Source organism: Schistocerca piceifrons, chromosome 1 (assembly GCF_021461385.2).
Source record: "Schistocerca piceifrons isolate TAMUIC-IGC-003096 chromosome 1, iqSchPice1.1, whole genome shotgun sequence".
NCBI classification, from domain to species: domain Eukaryota; kingdom Metazoa; phylum Arthropoda; class Insecta; order Orthoptera; family Acrididae; genus Schistocerca; species Schistocerca piceifrons.
In genome coordinates, this window is record NC_060138.1 from 738,106,396 (window position 1) to 738,121,639 (window position 15,244).

At 39.1% G+C, this 15,244-nt stretch overlaps 1 protein-coding gene across 3 annotated transcripts in view; it reads left to right on the forward strand.

The window, feature by feature from the left end:
* Positions 1-15,244, forward strand: part of LOC124711581 (mannose-6-phosphate isomerase) — a 109,296-nt gene that overhangs the window by 72,452 nt on the left and 21,600 nt on the right. For all 3 annotated transcript variants that reach the window (XM_047241749.1, XM_047241741.1, XM_047241732.1), the window contains exons 4-5: positions 6,306-6,479; positions 6,591-6,758. In XM_047241749.1, coding sequence (XP_047097705.1) covers positions 6,306-6,479; positions 6,591-6,758 — 342 coding nt within the window. The remainder of the gene's footprint in view (positions 1-6,305; positions 6,480-6,590; positions 6,759-15,244) is intronic.

A 15,244-nucleotide genomic window follows, 5' to 3' on the forward strand; every position in this document is an offset into this window, starting at 1 on the left:
ACACATTAAACATTTCCATGGACAACACATTACAATAATTACTTAATTGTCAGTCTCAAAATAAATGTCAGTTTGACAGATCAGAATACAACAAAATAAGTACATATTTGAGATTTTTTTGTTTGCTTTAGTTTGTTTTACTATTTATTTCTGAAAGGGGTCGGTCTAGAAAATATATATATATAATGTTTTTAATTTTTATTAACCAGACATTTTTTTGCGAAGTTTCAGCACCATCCGTGGGCTTTTATTTTCTTTTTGTTAAACAACAGGAAAAGTGCCCTTCACTGTTTGTAAATATATAAATTCGAGTTTTTAAGAAATTCCTTAGAAATTTGAAGACCAGTCACAGTTTTGTATATATGTTACTGTAAAAGTAAGATGATTGGTAAATCCTAGAATTAAATGGTGAGTAAATCCTAGAATTAACTAGTGAAATTTAAGGCTTACCATTACGGTATGGTAAAAGTCTGAAATTTCTTATTATAGGCATAGATTTCGAACTTTTAACAAGAGACATTGGTAAATCTTAGGATGTACCCATACCAACTTGTAAAACTGGATTAATTTTAAAAAATCAGCTTAACAGTTTATTGAAATAGTTTGTATTTATTGTAAATGTATGTATTTTAAACATTCTTGTATTCCAATGTGATTATAATGAGCAATATTTCATATTAGTGAAAAATGTCAAAAAAAATGTTACCTTGTGAATGTTAATTTTTGTTACAACAAGGCTGACTATTGTGGCATTTTGAATTACATAATATGGGAGATGATTTACACAAGCATTTTTTAGTCGAACACTTTTTTTTAAGCTATTGCACTTTTTGAACCCTTCTCCTCCAACAAAAGATTGTTTGGCAACCACTTCCCATAGATTAATTTCTTCTCTTGCTACTTCTTCGACGTTGATAAAATTTTCCTTGCACAATGTAAATTGGTTCCTAGTGTACAATGACTTCAGTTTACAGTTTTGGTACCAAGTTGATAAAATTTGTCATCCTGAATATTTATCGCAACTGCTATTATAGATTTTGCATCAATTTTTGCTCTGTCTACATCTGGTACTTTAGTCCTCATGTTGTGTCCAGCTGGAGGTTTTGAAATTTTGTTACGTGAGGCTGCTTTCATTTTCTTTGCTTGCAATTGAAGATCTTCTTTGGCAGCTTCTCGGATCTGTTTCACTTTATTAACATTGTTGGAAGTTGTCAACGTCTCAACACAACCATCAGCTGGTGCCGATGTCCTGTTAACTGTCGTCAAATCCTGTGTCATTGGTGATTCCTCACTTGCTGCAGCCACACTTTCTACCTCCATTCCTTCTGTTCCAGTACTTGGTTCACTGGCATCTATTCCTTGGCCATTATTTTGAATTTCCTGTGAGTCAGTGGAAGTGGTGTTTAACATTGTTTCCAAATCATCTTTAGTGTTTATATTTTTTATGAAATCATGTGGAGCAACTGAGGTCACAATGCCCATTTTCATTGGTACCCCAAATATGACTTCATATGGTGAACATCTGATCCCTTCACAATAAGCCCCATTTCTCTTGCTTGCACAAACCTCGGCCCTTCAGACGATTTTGAAGTTTCGTTTGTTTCCATTCATGTTGATAACATATTTTCGATATCTTGATTTGCTCTTTTGACTGATCAATGAGACTGACTGTGCCTCGGCTTCCCATGGACTATCTTTGTATCACTCCAAAACCCACATAAACTTTGAATCATTTGGTTACAAAACTCTCTACTATTATCAGACTGAAGGATGCGTGGGGCACCAAAGGTGGTAAAAATGTCCGAAAGATGATATGCTACTTCATCAGCCCTTTTTGAAGTTAGTGCATGGTGAATAAGAAATTTTGTCAAATTATCTTCGTATATAAGTATGAACTTCGACTTATTGTCTGGGTTTGGCTGCATGTCGATTAAGTCAATTTGGCATTGTGAATTCATTTCACTACATAAGATAGATTTCACTACAACACCCCTTTTAATGCTTTTTGCTTTTTCTGACATGGTTCACATAATCTCATATAAGTAACGATTGATTCAACAGTCACATTTTTGTACCTACAATTCAGTTCCACACTCATCCGTGTTTGGCCGCCGTGGCCTAAAGCATCATGGGTCTCATGTAGTATGTTAAACAGTTCATCAAAACAAACATAATAATGAATTTCTTCTTTTCCAGCGAACACCGGTGCTATGAGTTTCTCTTCACCTCCAATGTTGGGAATATTGTATCGCTTCAAATGAAAATTGTTGTCCTTCTTCCTATTCACTCATTCACTTAAAAGTTCGTAAAATCTGTTACTAATAACACTCGTTCTGATGCAAAGCTGCAAAAGAAACACCACTAAAATGAGTCACAAAGATGACCGTACGGACAGTGCTCGACACTGACTGAAGCTACGCAGCAGTGAGTGGACTGAGAATTCATAATTGCCAACGAAGAAACTTATCTGAACACAAAATTAGCAACACTGGAACTTGTCTGAACCTGCACAACGGAGGCAAGAGTCTTCGATCCAGCTTTTACCAGTTTGCATTGGTAAATCCTAAGACACCATCTCCTGACAGACGACAGGATAATGCTGCATAGTCAGTGAATGGTGGTAATCATTAGAAATGAGTGAGCAGGTGGGCAACTGCAGCAGTGGGTGTGACAGAAGCTTCACAGTTGACGTCTATTATGAAAATCGAGGTCAACAAGTTTGACACCGATGTCTTCGAGGTGGAAGTCACAGACGTTGAGAGTGACGACTGCCGTAATGCTGGGTTGCAAGAAGGCCAAAGTCATGTCGACAAGGGAGTAACCAACGTGGTCAACATGTAGCGGCTAAATTAGTAGGGCATGATGTGCCAAGGTCACCAAGGATGCATGCCAGTTAGAGTCTGTGGACAAATACCGTTGTTATTTTCCCATTGACTACAACATCAAAGGTGTGTGGTACACACTTGACAACTGGAATCAGTCCAAAATATGGTGGCTGCTGGGCTGGCCCTATAGTGTCATCACGTAGCACGACATAATCACAGTCCAATAGTTCTTAGTGGAGGAAGGTTTTTGGTGAAGTGTGTGTCATAGGCGTGTCACCTGCATTTTCTAGTGTGGCGTTCCACCAATTCCACAAATTCTGGGATATCTACAAGGTCTGGGGTGGGTGTCACTAAGATGAGCTCTGCTGGAAGTATAAGTGCTTCGCCGTATAGGACTTCTGCCAGGGAAGCCTTCGGGTCCTCTTTAAATGCTGCACAAACCCCAAGTAACACCCATGACAAGATCTCCTCCACCTCCGCCACGGCACATAAGTGCAGTACTCAGGTGCAGTGCCAATGCTTCACAAGGCCGTCACGAGGGAGGCTGCAAAAGTTGCAGAGTGTCGAGTAGCGAGGATTTCAATTATCTCCCTGTAGTTCTGTAATTGTTTAACGACAGCCAAAGTGAACTATCCATCTGTTAATGAAATTTCAAGTGGTAAATTCCACTGCGACTTCTTTAATTGGCACTTTGAGCCAATGTGAGGCTATCTCATTGTAGCTAGGTAGCTCGGCAGTACACACAGGTGTGCGCCCAAGGAGGTGGTGATGGAGTGTAAATCCCCAAGATGAGATCACGTGTTGTGTACTAAAGAAGCACAGTATGTTCCAAGTTTGGAGACAGGTGAAAGTGTTGGGGGAAGTCAAGCCCCACCAGTGGTTCGCAGATGTCTGTGACCTAGAAAGTCCACAGGCGTTAGAAATCTGTGTTGAGATGTATGACATGATGTACTGTTCCATGTACAGACATTGGAGAATTGTCAGTAGCACTGAGGCGCACCCCAAACATATCAGTGAGCTGTGTGAACATATCTTCTGAAACTGTGCTAACATAAAATCCTGTATCTATGACAAATATGTGTGTGAGCTAAGGTCTGTCCAGAACTTACAATCTTTCATCCATCTGGTGTGCCAACATGAAAGATGTGCATCTTGCATGGTAGGTACGACTTGACATCCCAGTGCGGGCTGATGAATTTACAGTGGCCCGCATTTGAAGTCTGGGAACCCGCTGGGAGAATAGCAGTTGTTCTCGGTGTCGCCAAACTGGGTGTGGTACCAGCAATTCTGTGACCTGGACTCAGCAGGGGCACAGCGTAGTGTTGTCGGTTGCAAGAGTAGTGGCTGGTCATTGCCCAGGCTGTCATTGGCCATGGTTGGCCCAGTCCACCATGTGAGGTAGATGAAAGAAATCTAACATTTGGCAAAGGAGTATGTTGCATCGTACCCACAAGGCTGATCTTCTTGTCAAGTGGTTTTGCTCCATGTGCGATCATAGCAAGCTGGAGGTGAGGTGGCAGTATGACATTTGCCCATGATGCAGTGTCCAGCATCAGAGTCATGTCCAATAAAGTTCTGAGCCACCACCTAAGCTGAAATGGAGTTTTATCTGCTAGCTGTTCATCATAGATTCCTTGTCAAAGTAGATTTCTGTAGTGTGGGATAGGGTTGAATCACTGCAGATATGGCTATTGCAGATTTATTGTGTGCCAGGGGTGTCAGTATGATGTCACGTGTTGTCACCATGCTAAGTGTGTTGCCAGATCAATGTCACAAACTTGGAGTTGTCATCCAAAATTCCAAATGATGTAAATACACATTCTGCTGATCCAAACCGTGGGGCCGATTGCTCTGGTGTGGTCACCATCTCTGCATTGCTGCAGGTGCCTCACCAGCTGTTACCGGCACCACCGACAGCCCGATGCAATGCCCTTGCTGTTGAGCTTACAGTCACAGTAATCACTTACCGATACAGGGAAAATTATCACAAACATAGATGACACAATATTGAGTGAAATGACTTTATCATGACAGAGCTCAATGCAACATATCGACATTACATGAGGTTCTAGACTGAAATGTCTTAGTTGTGTGCCTCGCAGATAATCCAATCCACCATGGAGACTCTCTGGTCAGTGTTGTCGCTAAGATATCGCCACAAATGGTTGAATGTGTTCTTGGTGGAAGCTTTGAATCTGTGTGAGGTGTCTTCGCCATGCACGTGCGCATGTGTGTGTGTGTGTGTGTGTGTGTGTGTGTGTGTGTGTGTGTGTGTGTATGTGTGTGTGTGTGTGTGTTAATTATCTTTTTTTCCCCAAAACTCACACCCAGATCACAGTCAACTAATCAACTGTTTGGCGTCTTGTTGTCACAGTTTGTATACAATTTTGAGGTAAATAGCTTCTCCATACTGCATTCTAAATGGTTGCAGATGAAAAAACTGTGGAAAAAAAAAAAAAAAAAAAAAAAAAAAAAAACAGGAAACCACAGTATGTGATAAAATGGTATCTGTACAATTCTTTGTCTACTTTTTCAGATTACTAAACATTTTCTTAAAAACTTTAATTTATATAATTTATATGCATGCAAGTAGTAAAGGGTATTTTTCCTGTTGTTTAATAGAAAGAAAATAAAAGTCATTAATGATCCTGAAACTTCAGCGAAACATATCTTGGGCAATAGAAGAAAAGGGAAAAGAGAGTCTTTTGCTCAAGGCGGACCCCTTCCAAAAACGTATTACTTGTACGCAAACATGGATAGAAGAGCTGCAGCCTCAAGATAATGCTTCCCTACTGCCGTTTGCGGCTCTTACTCCAGAACTAATGCACTCCTCCGACTTCGTATGACAATTCATTAGAGTGTGCACAATCCGCTTGCCTAGTTAATAAGATCGTCGTCCCACTCTGAAGACATTCAACCACATTGTTCACCACATGCAAATTACCACAAACAAATGCAACATTAGCACTCTTCTACATTTTAAATTTTTACACTGTTTTACAGTACACGATTGATATGTAGCACCACACTACCCAACAGAATTCGCAGTTGTAACAGTATTTTTGCTCTCTAGTCCATCGATTGGTTATTTGTTTTAATACATTGTAGGAATAATGTGCATCCTTACTGTGTCTCTTCATTTTTAATAAGTTGTCTGATATATAATGGGTAACTTGAATTGCAGCGGAGGTAAATGTGTAAAATGAGAGTGATGGTACTTGGCATAATTTTGGGTATAAGACAAAAACAGAGATAAAACAGATTCCATACTACAGTGTTAAGAACATCATATGGAAAAGCCTGATTGAGAAATAGAGACAGTTCACTGATCATCTGCTAAGCAATAAATACTGTCTCTTATTTTCTTAGGGGATATTTTAATCCTTTAGTATCTTAGATAATATTTTCTGCTCCGTTGTGGTTTATGCAAGACTTCTTCAGTATCTTGTTTATTTATTTATTTATTCTTTGTGCCTGTAGATGTTCCTGAACTGAGAGAAGTTTGTGGGCTAGAAGTAACTTCTCAGTTTTTATGTAGTGAACAAAAGGATGCAGAGCATAACCTTAAAGTATGTTTCACTGCTCTGATGAAATGTGAACCCAGTAAAATAGAAAAACAGCTGTCACACCTGCTGGAAAGACTTGACACATTAGGTAGGTACCCAAAACTTCAGAATGTGATAGTTTTGAATTTGTTACTTGTTGTGTGAATGGATGATCAATTAAAAAGAAATGATTTTTAGAGATAATAAACTTTCATTTCAGATGATGACACTAGAACATTGATTAATGGTGATTTGTTTAGACGATTACATATGCAGTTTCCTGGAGATGTTGGATGCTTCTCCATATATTTGCTCAATCATATTATTTTGAAACCCGAGGAAGCCATATATTTAGGACCTAATGAACCACATGCATATCTTTCTGGTGGTAAGATTTTGGCTCCTGATATTTATTATGCATGCCTTTGCTTTGATCGACGAACTTCATAAACTGCCATTCCATACTCATCAGCCAGGCAATGAAAAAAACCATATGCCTGGAAATAAGCTTCGAGGCATCAATATAAATACACAGCATTGTAATTGTTACACAGATTGATTTATTATTCCATACAATGATTGTAAAATTGTCACTTGATCACAATATTAGATTAGATGAATAACAATTAAATACAATGAACATCTACTACTACTACTACTACTTCTTCTTCTAATAATATTTACTGCCTACTACTTCTGCTAACAGAAAATAATAATGTGACCTGCAAAGGGGTTAATTTAAAATTAGTTACTATGGACAGAGATTGTGAAGGTTATAGGTATATTAAGGAACCTCCCTGGTGTACATATAGAATGATTTGGAAAATCTCAAAAGCTGGATTGTGTGACAGTTCTGAGTCTTCAATTGAGAAACAATATATCCCGAATTCTAGTTAAAATGAAATGGGACCGACACATACTTGGATTTAGAAATATAATGATTTTCATTAAAACTCTTCAGTTTGTATGCCTCTCTTTCTAACCACTGTATATTGTCAACACTAAGTCTCATGGAAAAGATAAACGTATCAATGTAGAAAATCTTCAACTTGTGAAATAGTGGCTAACATAAAGATTGTAGTCACCAAATCCCCCAAAATGCATATAAGTCAACTTAAGTGTGTTAGTCCAGCTAACGAAAGAAACTAAAGGGAAAATATTTGTGTAGTTCCAAATTTTTGTACAGTGGTAGGGGAAGTGTAATGAAAAACACACAAAAAATCCTGATCATGGGGTTTGAGCATGGGGATGGGTGGCATTTAAAGGTCACTTTTTTAGGTTTCTTTTGAATATCTCGAGAACAGTGACTTGTAGCAAAAATGTTTTACAGTACAGAATTGAACTACATTAAATTACCTACAAAAAGGTACCCATTTATTTTTTCTCTAGGGCTAATATTTTCCGTATTGCAGGGGATGGAAAATCACAATTTTAAAAAATGGTGTTTTAGTGATACAAAATGAATGTGTATTGTTAAATAACATTGGATAAGGACAAATATCAAATTTTTATACCACATCTAAGTGCAGTAGAATGGATAAATTATGTCATGGGGGTGTAGTAAGCTGGAAGAGGGGCTGGAGGTGAGAAGCGCAAGGAAAGATAAGTTGCCGGGTTGTGTTCATGCATTTCTCTCCCATATAGGTCTGCAAAATGAAAAGTGAGCAGGCAATTTCTCATTCTGTGTACCGGACACATCATGACAAGCAACTACAGAGTGTTTCACAAAGTTATGCCAACCCTTCTGTAGTTTGTGTTACAAATCACTGGCGACACAGTGTATAGGCATGCCAGGAGTGTTGTTTATTTCCAAGAAAGTGAATTGTCACTACATGGAATACACATACTAATTACTAATAATACAAATGCAAGAAATGCATATGGACAGAATTTGTGTAAATATTTGCACAGTGTTATACAATGTTGTTGTTGTTGTGGTCTTCAGTCCTGAGACTGGTTTGATGCAGCTCTCCATGCTACTCTATCCTGTGCAAGCTTTTTCATCTCCCAATACCTACTGCAACCTACATCCTTCCGAATCTGCTTAGTGTATTCATCTCTTGGTCTCCCCCTACGATTTTTACCCTCCACGCTGCCCTCCAATACTAAATTGGTGATCCCTTGATGCCTCAGAACATGTCCTACCAACCGATCCCTTCTTCTGGTCAAGTTGTGCCACAAACTTCTCTTCTCCCCAATCCTATTCAATACTTCCTCATTAGTTATGTGATCTACCCATCTAATCTTCAGCATTCTTCTGTAGCACCACATTTCGAAAGCTTCTATTCTCTTCTTGTCCAAATTATTTATCGTCCATGTTTCACTTCCATACATGGCTACACTCCATACGAATACTTTCAGAAATGACTTCCTGACACTTAAATCAATACTGGATGTTAACAAATTTCTCTTCTTCAGAAACGCTTTCCTTGCCATTGCCAGCCTACATTTTATATCCTCTCTACTTCGACCATCATCAGTTATTTTGCTCCCCAAATAGCAAAACTCCTTTACTACTTTAAGTGTCTCATTTCCTAATCTAATTCCCTCAGCATCACCTGACTTAATTAGACTACATTCCATTATCCTTGTTTTGCTTTTGTTGATGTTCATCTTATATCCTCCTTTCAAGACACTGTCCATTCCATTCAACTGCTCTTCCAAGTCCTTTGCTGTCTCTGACAGAATTACAATGTCATCGGCGAACCTCAAAGTTTTTATTTCTTCTCCATGAATTTTAATACCTACTCCGAATTTTTCTTTTGTTTCCTTTACTGCTTGCTCAATATACAGATTGAACAACATCGGGGAGAGGCTACAACCCTGTCTTACTCCCTTCCCAACCACTGCTTCCCTTTCATGTCCCTCGACTCTTATAACTGCCATCTGGTTTCTGTACAAATTGTAAATAGCTTTTCGCTCCCTGTATTTTACCCCTGCCACCTTTAGAATTTGAAAGAGAGTATTCCAGTCAACATTGTCAAAAGCTTTCTCTAAGTCTACAAATGCTAGAAACGTAGGTTTGCCTTTCCTTAATCTTTCTTCTAAGATAAGTCGTAAGGTCAGTATTGCCTCACGTGTTCCAGTGTTTCTACGGAATCCAAACTGATCTTCCCCGAGGTTGGCTTCTACTAGTTTTTCCATTCGTCTGTAAAGAATTCGTGTTAGTATTTTGCAGCTGTGACTTATTAAGCTGATAGTTCGGTAATTTTCACATCTGTCAACACCTGCTTTCTTTGGGATTGGAATTATTATATTCTTCTTGAAGTCTGAGGGTATTTCGCCTGTTTCATACATCTTGCTCACCAGATGGTAGAGTTTTGTCAGGACTGGCTCTCCCACGGCCGTCAGTAGTTCCAATGGAATATTGTCTACTCCGGGGGCCTTGTTTCGACTCAGTCTTTCAGTGCCCTGTCAAACTCTTCACGCAGTATCGTATCTCCAATTTCATCTTCATCTACATCCTTTTCCATTTCCATAATATTGTCCTCAAGTACATCGCCCTTGTATAGACCCTCTATATACTCCTTCCACCTTTCTGCTTTCCCTTCTTTGCTTAGAACTGGGTTTCCATCTGAGCTCTTGATATTCATACAAGTCGTTCTCTTATCTCCAAAGGTCTCTTTAATTTTCCTGTAGGCGGTATCTATCTTACCCCTAGTGAGATAGGCCTCTACATCCTTACATTTGTCCTCTAGCCATCCCTGCTTAGCCATTTTGCACTTCCTGACGATCTCATTTTTGAGACGTTTGTATTCCTTTTTGCCTGTTTCACTTACTGCATTTTTATATTTTCTCCTTTCATCAATTAAATTCAATATTTCTTCTGTTACCCAAGGATTTCTACTAGCCCTCGTCTTTATACCTACTTGATCCTCTGCTGCCTTCACTACTTCATCCCTCAAAGCTACCCATTCTTCTTCTACTGTTATACAATGGTACAGGGAAATTGATCCTTAATCATCCTGTATGGCAACTGTAACATTATTCCAGAAGTGGCAACTTCTCCCACCATGAGTGCTGCTCGCTTTGCAGTTCACAGGCTATATCTCCCCAGCATTTCCTGTCCAGTTCTCTCATGTGAGTGGACAAAGTAACTTCACTGAGATCATATTTGTATAGTGGAGTTATTTTCAGTTTATTAAGTGAGTGCTAATTTACAGTTGTTAAACAAGCTGTTATGTAAAAAACGGTCAACAGCTGGTGCTGTCAACTGTTTACCACACTGAAGAGCCTGTCCTAAGTGTAACATGCTGGCAATATGTATTTAATGATGTCGATTTCATTGTCTCTGCAGGAATACTTTTAGCAGCTTTCAAGGTATGAAATTCACAAACCCAGCCTCATCTCTCCCATTATCTATAGAAGCACAGAAGTTTAAATTGACTCTTGCTGTAATAGAAGTGGGTCACCTAAGTGATACAGAACTTCAGGTATTTCAACACAAGTCGAGTAATGCATCACAGCGGATTACTGTTCTAGATTTAAACCTGAGCAATTGTTTTTGTTGTGGTCTTCAGTCCAGAGACTGGTTTGATGCACCACTCCATCCTACTCTATCCTGTGCAAGCTTCTTCATCTCCCAGTACTTACTGCAACCTTCATCCTTCTGAATCTGCTTAGTGCATTCATCTCTTGGTCCCCCTCTACAATTTTTACCCTCCATGCTGCCCTCCAATGCTAAATTTGTGATCCCTTGATGCCTCAGAACATGTCCTACCAACCGATCCCTTCTTCTAGTCAAGTTGTGCCACAAATTTCTCTTCTCCCCAATTCTATTCAATACCTCCTCATTAGTTATGTGATCTACCCATCTAATCATCATCATTCTTATGCAGCACCACATTTCAAAAGCTTCTATTCTCTTCTTGTCCAAACTATTTATCATTCATGTTTTTCCATTCGTCTGTAAAGAATTCACGTTAGTATTTCGCAGCTGTGACTTAGTTCGGTAATTTTCACATCTGTCAACACCTGCTTTCTTTGGGATTGGAATTATTATATTCTTCTTGAAGTGTGAGTGTATTTCACCTGTCTCATACATCTTGCTCACCAGGTGATAGAGTTCTGTCAGGGCTGGCTCTCCCAAGGCTATCAGTAGTTATAATGGAATGTTTTATACTCCCGGGGCCTTGTTTCGACTTAGGTCTTCCAGTGCTCTGTCAAACTCTTCACGCAGTATCATATCTCCCATTTCATCTTCATCTACATCCTCTTCCATTTCCATAATATTGTCCTCAAGTACATCGCCCTTATATATACCCTCTATATACTCCTTCCACCTTTCTGCTTTCCCTTCTTTACTTAGAACTGGGATTCCATCTGAGCTCTTGATATTCATACAAGTGGCTCTCTTTTCTCCAAAGGTCTCTTTAATTTTCCTGTAGGCAGTATCTATCTTATCCTAGTGAGATATGCCTCTACATCCTTAAATTTGTCCTCTAGCCATCCCTGCTTAGCCATTGTGCACTTCCTGTTGATCTCATTTTTGAGACGTTTGTATTCCTTTCTGCCTGCTTCATTTACTGCATTTTTATATTTTCTCCTTTCATCAATTAAATTCAAACTCTCTTCTGTTTCCCAAGGATTTCTACCAGCCCCTTTCTTTTTACCTATTTGATCCTCTGCTGCCTTCACTATTTCATCTCTCAAAGCTACCCATTCTTCTTCTGTATTTCTTACCCCATTCTTGTCAGTCATTCCCCAATGCTCTGCCTGAAACTCTCTACAACCTCTGGTTTAGTCAGTTTATCCAGGTCCCATCTCCTTAAATTCCTACCTTTTTCCCGTTTCTTCAGTTTTAATCTACAGTTCATAACCAATAGATTTTGGTCAGAGACCACATCTGCCCCTGGAAATGTCTTACAATTTAATACCTGGTTCCTAAATCTCTGCCTTACCATTATATCATCTGTCAGAAACTTTCCAGTATCTCCAGGCCTCGTCCGTATATACAACCTTCTTTCATGGTTCTTGAACCAAGTGTTAGCTATGACTAAGTTGCGCTTTGAGCAAAATTCTACCAGGCGGCTTCCTGTTTCATTCCTTACCCCCATTCCATATTTACCTACTACGTTACCTTCTCTTCCTTATCTCATCATACATTTCATCAATCTCTTCTTCATCTGCAGAGCTAGTTGGCATATAACCTTGTATTACAGTGGTAGGTGTGGGCTTGGTATCTATCTTGGTCACAATAATGCGTTCACTATGCTGTTTGTAATAGCTTACCTGCATTCCTATTTTTTTTATTCACTGTTAAACCTACTCCTGCATTACCCCTACTTGATTTTTTTAATTTATAACCCTGTATTCACCTGACCAGAAGTCTTGTTCCTCCTGCCACCGAACTTCACTAATTCTCACTATATCTGACTTTAAGCTATCCATTTCCCTTTTTAAATTTTCTAACCTACTTGCCCGATTAAGGGATCTGACATTCCACACTCTGATCCATAGAACACCAGTTTTCTTTCTTCTGATAACGACATCCTCCTGAGTAGTCCCCGCATGGAGATTAGAATGGGGAACTATTTTACCTCCGGAATATTTTACCCTAGAGGACGCCATCATCATTTAACCATGCAGTAAAGCTGCATACCCATGGGAAAAATTAAGGCTGTAGTTTCCCCTTGCTTTCAGCCGTTTGCAGTACCACAACAGCAAGGCCGTTTTGGTTAGTGTTACAAGGCCAGATCAGTCAATCATCCAGACTGTTGCCCCTGCAACTACTGAAAAGGCTGCTGCCCCTCTTCAGGAACCACACGTTTGTCTGGCCTCTCAGTAGATACCGCTCAATTGTGGTTGCATCCACAGTACGGCTATCTGTATCACTGAGGCACACAAGCCTCCCGACCAACGGCAAGGTCCATGATTCATTTGGGGAGGGGGACTGAGCAATCATCTTAGATTTAAATATGATCAGTCATGTATCATCATACATATTGACACTCATCTTGCAAGTATACTGTGGATCTGTGATAAGTAGATCCTCTCATTGCAGTCCACTCTACAAATGCCAGCAATTCCTGAATGGAAGAGATTTATGCATGCTACCAGTAACACAGTCAATGGTGAGAGAAAGGAAGTAACTTTCTGGTCTTTCATTAATCCTCCACCAAATGAATACAACACAGTTACATGGCTTTACAATATGCTGTCAGTGACAGGCACCAGCATGATGTCACATTTAAGAGTCCAACACATTTTCCACCAACACTACATAGATCACTGACAGCAACACTCTTGCAAATTAAGCACCTTTCAACCTAGATTATAGGAACATATTTGACACAAAAACTCACTTAACAATTGCAAATAAGCACTCACTTAATAAACTGAATATAACTCTGCTGTATAAGTACTAGCCCATTGAAGTCATTTCGGCTGCTTACATAAGAGAACTGGACAGATTTAGCCTCCAGAATGAAATTTTCACTCTTGAGCGTTGTGTGTGCTGTTGTGAAACTTACTGGCAGATTAAAACTGTGTGCTAGTCTGAGACTTAAACTCGGGACCTTTGTCTTTCATGAGCAAACACTGTAAAGACTGAGCTTTTCAAGCACAACTCATTACCTGTTCTGACATCTTTACTTCAACCAATATCCCATTTCCTACGTTCCAAACTCTGTCTGTAAACTGAGAAGCAAGCAGTGCTCACGGTGGAGGAAGTTGCCTTTCCTGGAAGAATGATACAGCTGCTGTGGAAGATGACTAAGAATCAGTTTCCTTTTACGATTGTACAACACTGTGCAAATATTTAAGCAGTATGCGATTCTTGCATTAGTGTTATTACTAATTCACATCTGTATTCAGTGCTGTGTTAAGGTAACTTGTCTGTGAATACCTGGAAAAATAACAACACTTTTCAAAAAGTTTACACGGCTCTAACTAAACAATGTGAACTCTTAGTAGGATGAAAAGTGTAGGACAATAGGAGTGATTCTTCATGAACATTTTGGTATACATTTAGCTGTATAAGTTCTCATGTTGACTGTATTACTTTAAAAAAATCTGCATATTGATATGCTGGTCTATGCTTGGAATTTATGCACTGACTATCTGTCTTACTTAGATGCTTGAAACTTTAAGTACATTAACAAATGTCTATCTAAAATGTAGACAACAATCATCTCATTTCAGCCACAATTTTTTATTCTAAAAATATTTACATCCAATAATCAAAATTAAGGATATTTTTTTATAATTCATCAGTATGTATTTTCCTTCCTTTTATCCGCCAGCTTAGCCGAGTGGTAACATGCTTGCTCACCATGTAGCGGGCCCAGGTTCGATTACGAGCTGGGTTGGAGACTTTCTCCGCTCATGGACTAGGTATTGTGTCATTCTCATCGTCATTTCATCCTCATCACCAGCATGCAAGTCACCCAATGTGGCACTGACTGAAATAAGACTTGCACTGGGCTGCAGAAATTCCCCGGACGTGGCCTGCCAGCCAACAATTCCACGCAGTCATTTCATTTCATTTTTCATTCCTATTGATAGTACATTACTGTCTGAATTCTGCTCTCCTCCAAATAGTACCCTGAAACATCTCAAAAAATATTCAGATGTCTACCTCAAATAGATTTTTTATGTATAGGTAAGCATGTCGGAAAATTTTATTCTTGGGAAATTCACTTCAAAGTTTGAGCTATGACTCACATCTGTTTTCACTAATATATTCTAGCAGCATAATCTTGGTTTACATCTTCTCTTTTTCTTTTACTGTTTCTCCTCGCAATTTTGGCAGCTTTAGTTACCTCAAGGACCTACTCTTCAGCAACGATTATAGCATCAATTGGCAATAGTAGTATTAAACTCAGAAAACGTTCCTGGCAGCTCTAAAACTTCACACCTGCTAATTGCCCCATA